The sequence below is a fragment of the Salvia splendens genome, chromosome 12 (assembly GCF_004379255.2).
Source record: "Salvia splendens isolate huo1 chromosome 12, SspV2, whole genome shotgun sequence".
NCBI lineage: Eukaryota > Viridiplantae > Streptophyta > Magnoliopsida > Lamiales > Lamiaceae > Salvia > Salvia splendens.
Window position 1 is genome coordinate 25576936 of NC_056043.1, and position 6385 is coordinate 25583320.

The following is a 6385-nucleotide window of genomic DNA, read 5'->3' on the forward strand; positions in this document are numbered from 1 at the left end:
TATTAAAATGTCAGAAGAAATTTGTATTGACATTTTAATATGATCATGTTGATATTTTTAATACACTGCGTTGATGAGTTAGCAATTTAAGAAAAATTAGTATTATAACACACACCCTAATTAAAATATAAAATGAATTATGGGATCATGTATATAGAAAGTTTTATATTTGTAGCCCTAGGGATACAAAATAAAATATGTGCTGACTATAGTTAGATAGACATTAAACTTTCATTTAAAAATTAGTAGTACTACAAATTTGGTGCAAAGACGAGTGTAAAAACAAGCTTAAAATGTGTTAAAAATTGAAGGCGGCCAATAATATCACGTTTTCCTGCTTTTGTTTTGAAACTAAAAAAACATCATATAATCGCTAGATAATTGAAGAATGGCTAAGTAGATCTGATCGTGGTTCATCTTCATCCTCTCTCCGATATTTCAGAATTAGCTATTTAATTTTTGATTAAATTTTTAGTAGCTCAGTAATCCCGGAAAATAGTTAGTTGTCGATTGCAGTTATGGCGTTTCCATGGATGTTATCGAGCAGCTTAGCATTATCTTCGTCATCGAATTTTTCATGGACACTACCCAAATTTCAGTTCCATCCTTCCACACGGAGCGTGAATTGCATCTGTAATTGTGGATTATCTGCTGAAGATGATTTGAAATTTGTGCTTCATGATGCGCTTGATTTTTCCGGCATCGATACGGCCCACGCGAGGGTTTTTTTTCTTCTTTTTCTAATACATTTCTTATATCCAGTTATGGATTTTTATCTGCTTTAAGTAAATAAAAAATTCATGTGGTGTGGTTTATTGATGAATGGAATGGTTTGTGAAGTCAACTATTCGATCAATTCTTTTGTGAAATTCGGTAGTCTGGAAGGATAATTCTATGTAGGTAGTGATCAATACTGAAAGCTATGATTTTTTTGGGAAGCTTTGCTGTGGTTTAGTGCTAGTTTTTAAGCTGAATTCAGAATTTATAGTCTGGTCTTCTAAGTTTAAACTTGATTTGATTGTACTAGGTGTGCTTGCTACAGAATTAGAATGCTATTATTGATTTCGTGTTGGTTTTTATCACACTCGAAATTCTGGAATCTGTAAGCAAGTTTTGTATGATAAGCTCTGCTGATGGTAGCACATGTTTAAAGTGAATACATTATGTGCTGTGATTCTTGTTGAGGAATGAGATGGAAATAAAATGATGTGAGTCAATGGTGGTGGTCACACAACTTGTTAAGGGAATTCGCATTATCACAGAATAGATGTAGTTGTTATATCACTAGATTGACATATTGTTTGGCAGACCAAGGGTGTAACTTTAGTTCTTTTGTTAGTTAACCCTGCTAACAGAGACCAAAGGGTAATGTGTTGATAATGGAAGTATCTTTTGGAATTCCATTTAGTACTGTATCTTTTTTCTTCTTTGATTCAGTAATTATTTTTGTGATTGTAATGGGATATATATTTGACTATGCTTCTGTTGAACAGGCAGCAAGGGTTGGTTTTTGCTCGCAGATAAAAAGATTCTCCGACCTTGAGAGAGGAACAAGTATTACTATAAATAGAGGAGTTGATTTAGCCAGAGCAGCTCTTCAAATTGCAGCTGAAGACGATGCCCTTATCTCTCACTCTTCTGTTCCGCTTCCAGTTGATGATTTCATTGATAGATTGGATAACCTTTCTATGGGCTATTGCTCTCAATACAGCTCCTCATTTAGATCCACACCAGAAAAATTTCTTGACTGTTTAGAAAGATATCTATACCTCAATAAAGTAAGCGGCTTCTCCTTTATGCATGACACAGTTACAGTTGATTGTGTATTCTATTTTGTGTCCTCCACAAGTTCCATAAGTTGCATTTTGAAGATATCAGCTGATCATGTTCCCTAACTATAAGCTTTTCCGTCATCTCTGAATTCTTAAGAAACCTGACTCTCATGGAACCATAATGCTTATTCTTTCTGCCTTGGGAACTAATTGTTGTTCACAGAAAATGGGCATGTCTCTTGGGATAACTGGTCTCTGTAAAGCTTCTTTTATGTTAGCGTTATAGAATATGTATATTTGTCACTATTTAGAGTGTCAACTTTAACGTGGCCTTGTTTCTTTTCAGGGTTTCCGAAGAACAAGTACCAGAAACCATGTTGAGCACCGTGCTCTGTATCTGAATTCAGTGCGTGGCCTATCAACATCCATGATTATTATGCTCTTGATTCTAATATGGTTTATCATCCCTGTCTGATTTCTTGTACAGGTCTTAACACATCGTTCTGGCTCTGTTTCAATGCTCTCTCTTATATACTCAGAGATTCTAAAGATGCTTCGCATCTGGGGTGTCCTGAATTTTGATGTGGAAATCTTCTTTCCTCGTGATTCACATAGTTCTCCAAGAGGATATCTAAAACAAAAGAGCAAAGAATCCGATCAATCACATATTCTGACATCACAATCTTTATTAGTGGAGGTAATAAAGTTATTATTCATTGTCTAGTTAACTTTGTTGTTTGTAACATACACTCCTTTCCGGAAGATGAGTTTTAGGCAATCTTCTGAATATTTCCTGCATAATATTGGGTTAGACTTTTTCTGATGGTTGTGTTTGCTTCACTTTTGTATCTTGGTATGTGAAATCACATTAGAGACTGTTCTAGTCAAACCAAGTTAGTGGAGGACACTTTTGCTGGTCGGTTTTTTATCAATCTTTTATCTCAACTCAATTGCTTCAGTGCAAGCTATGTCTAAATATGACAGTAATGTGCTGGTAGATGTCCAACATTGTGTTATTGTGCTTCCAGTTCACCTAGGCTGCCAGATGTCTATTATCCTTTGCTACTATAAAAGGAGCATGCCTCTGATTTCGAACTTCAGTTCTAATAATATGTCCAGAGCCTTTGTCCTAGCGGCAAGGAGCTTAGACATTATTGCATGAGGTGCCGAGTTCGAGCCCTCTTGACATCAGTTGTAATTTCCTCCTATCTATAGTATAGGAGTTTATTTGTAATTTCCTCCCTTATATAGGAGTTTATTTTAAAAAAAAACTTCAATTCTAATATCAAATAATGTTTACCTGGGTAAATAACCTGCAAAACTTCAAGAATTCTGTTTATCTATTTACATGTTTTGACCTAGCTTTAGTAAAGTTGGCAACTTGGCAACCAGTTAATTTATCATCAGTTTTTTTGTGGAATGTGCTATGGAAAAATGACAGTTCATCAATTTACTTTAGCTAGTTTGGAATTTAAATATTTGGCGGAAACCTCAAGTTTTCTGATGAGAAACTAATTGCATGCATGCGTGCATCTGGGTCGGGGGTTTAATTCCTGTCTCTTCTAACACACCCACACCCACAGGCCGTATATGCTTGTACCCTATCACTCTTTAATGCTTCAACTGTTTCCACGCTTGTTGTTTTTGATTAAATTGTTACTAATTCTGTCCAATTCTGAAAGTTCTCAATATCAAGTTCCTGCAATCTTGATACTGCATTTTGATCCAGAAATGAGGTGTGGTCTTGTATGTCTTTAAATCTAATCGGCTGGGCATGATTACAATGTAAACAAACATGCCTGCAGCTATTTCATTAAATGTAAGTTGTTCCCATTTCATGCAGATACTGAATGATTTAAAGAATGCTTTCTGGCCATTTCAACTTAATCATGCTAGGAGTCCATTTCTAAGGGCTGCAGAAGCAGCTCACTGTGTCACTGGTTCCAACAATGCTAAAGAAAGGTAGAACCATAGCTTAGACACCATCTATACAGTGAAGAATGTTTTCTTTTCCATGCACAATCTACTACTTCTTTGTTCAATACAGTGCCTCACAGCTTGCCTCTTCCAAGGCTGCCCGCCATCGGCTGCAACGAGGTGTTTGGACTAGTGTTCATTTTGGAGATATGCGTCGTGCATTATCAGGTATCTTACTATATGGATTCCTGTTCCTGTCACTTCCACTTGACCTTCATCTACTGGACATGGTGAATGTTAGATTCTAGCATAAGTTTGGTAATGTATTATTGTAGATTGATGGATTTCTGAAATAAGTCCTAGATATGATACCGTAATATTTTTGGTGAATCTTCATTGTTTACAGCCTAGGTTACTAGAATGACCAATTCATCTAAACTTTTAAGATATTTGTCGGAATACTAAACTTTAACTATATGCAATGGGAACTATTGGATATTTAACATCAATGATGGGATGTAATCAATTTGTTAGCTGTTGTACCATAAGAACAACATAATATAACCCGAGATGGGCCCTTTGAAGATTCTAGCTTCTAGATACTCTATGTTCCGTGTTCGTGAAGTAGTTTTCTAGAAGGGGGCTGCTTAAATAAGTGCACTACTCAATTAGAATCCATATTTTCCAAGATCGTGCATCGAATTTATCATAATCTTAACAAATTATGCCTGTACAGCGTGTGAACGCCTTATTTTACTTAAGCATGACCCTAAAGATCTGAGAGACTATGCTGTTCTCCTCTACCATTGTGAATATTACGAGGAAGCACTGCAGTTCCTTAAGCATTACCAGGACACAAAGGTATAGCTTATCAATTCCAAAAACTTGTACATAGTTGTTTTCAGGAGAGTGGCTTGACGTTGCATTTCGTTTTCCAGCAGCAATCTGGTTCGGACATCGAAATTGAGGAAGACGCTGTGGAGAAACTTGTCGTACGGCTAAACCTGATCTTGATGGAGGTTGGTTGGTCTAGAAAGCCAGAGCATAGAAATATCCTTTTTAACAACTCTGAACCATGGTAATATTCAGGTTCCATCTTATGTAGTAAATGTTGTACTAAGTTAATGTATATCTATCATATATCCTTGTAATTGTATAGCTGATCAGTTAATATGTATATGCAACATGCATCGGAAATGGTTCAAATGAGAGCCTTCTTATTTTGAGAACTAACTGTAGTGCAATATATGTTCAGTTCAATAAATTATACCGCGCTTTTTTTAAATATATTAACTGTGTTAAATATCATGAATTCATCAATGTTTCCGAGCTAGATGCATGGGATTGAAAAGTGGGTTTCCATGTAAATTTTGGGCTGCATTCCTAATCAATAATGGTCCACCAATTCCATTGGAGTTTAACTACTGAGGAGGTTTGGATGGGAAAATGGTATATATATATCTTTCCTACACACAATTGGTTAGGTTTCTTATGCTCGTATTAGTTCGGTTGAAAGAAGTTGGATGCCAAATGAAATGAGTGAAGTGTACGTTTATTGGTTATGGAGGCGGGTTATAGACTTAGGTGAAGTGTACGTTCATTGGATATGGAGGCGATGAGTTCTGTTATAGACTTAGGGATGAGCATAACTAAAATGTTCTTTGCAGTAAAGATGTAGTTTTAAATGAACAGATGTTGTACGACAGATTGGAGGAATCAAGCTCTAGTTGTTTCGAGCCCTAAGTATTCAAGCTAAATGTCCTAAACTCGAGTGGGAGAATAAATAGTCGGAACGCTGAAGAGGTGCTTGATGAAGAATCAAGAACTCCATCACCGAACATTTTGTTGCCTAGACCGACTAGAGAGTGGCTTGCACCCGATAGTTACTCACCTTTAAGTTTTCAATTGTTACTTACTGACAGTAATTATTGTATTGGATAACCGAGAGGGAAGAAGCGATAGACATGGTAGGGATTAATTTTCTGTGATGCATTGATCGAATGGAGCAACTCTCTTAATATAGAGTTGCCCTAATTTACATATGGAAGGAGATCCCCTAATTATGATCGTATCAATCATACGTATCAATTACATATTAATCCCATGATTTGTTCCATAATTACAATTATTCTATTTCCATATTCTAACACTCCCCCTCAAGCTAAGTAACAGCATTTCCGATACTTAGCTTGTCTAGTACTTCTTCAAACATCCTTGAGTTGACTGCTTTAGTTAGAATGTCTGCCAGTTGGTCTTCTGAGCGAACGAAGGGTAGCTCAATGATTCCTTTTTCTATCTTCTCCTTGATGAAGTGGCGGTCGATCTCCACATGCTTTGTTCGATCATGTTGGACTGGGCTTTCAGCTATGCTGATTGCTGCTTTGTTGTCACAGAACAGTTTGCTTTTCTGAGTGGGTGGAAAGCCAATCTCGGTCAACAGTCGCCGTATCCATAGGATTTCAGTGATCCCGCTCTTGACCCCTCGGAATTCTGCTTCAGCGCTAGAAAGTGCCACTACTTTCTGCTTTTTGCTCCTCCAATTTACGAGGTTATCGCCTATGAATGTGAAGTATCCGGCAGTTGACTTTCGGTCGATCGGATTACTCGCCCAGTTAGCATCAGTGTATCCTGAGACTTCTAAGTTCCCTTCATTCTTCAGTAAAACTCCATACCCTACTGTGCCCTTCAGGTATCTC

General features: G+C 36.9%; 1 protein-coding gene across 5 annotated transcripts; it reads left to right on the top strand.

Annotated features, from left to right (window-relative positions):
- Nucleotides 1-322: 322 nt before the first annotated feature.
- On the top strand, nt 323-4922 carry LOC121759149. Of its 5 annotated transcripts, none has more exons than XR_006041601.1 (8): nt 323-761; nt 1494-1778; nt 2119-2178; nt 2260-2469; nt 3616-3734; nt 3845-3917; nt 4426-4550; nt 4628-4840. XR_006041601.1 is itself a non-coding variant. In XM_042154655.1 (8 exons), exons 1-8 carry the CDS (start codon nt 519-521, stop codon nt 4769-4771), a joined length of 1281 nt encoding a protein of 426 aa, XP_042010589.1. In that variant the 5' UTR covers nt 324-518; the 3' UTR covers nt 4772-4922. The 5 variants fall into 5 exon arrangements, 3 of the variants coding, with proteins under 3 accessions (XP_042010589.1, XP_042010588.1, XP_042010590.1); XR_006041602.1 differs by having other exon boundaries at nt 4631-4840; XM_042154655.1 differs by having other exon boundaries at nt 324-761; nt 3820-3917; nt 4631-4922.
- Nucleotides 4923-6385: the final 1463 nt, after the last annotated feature.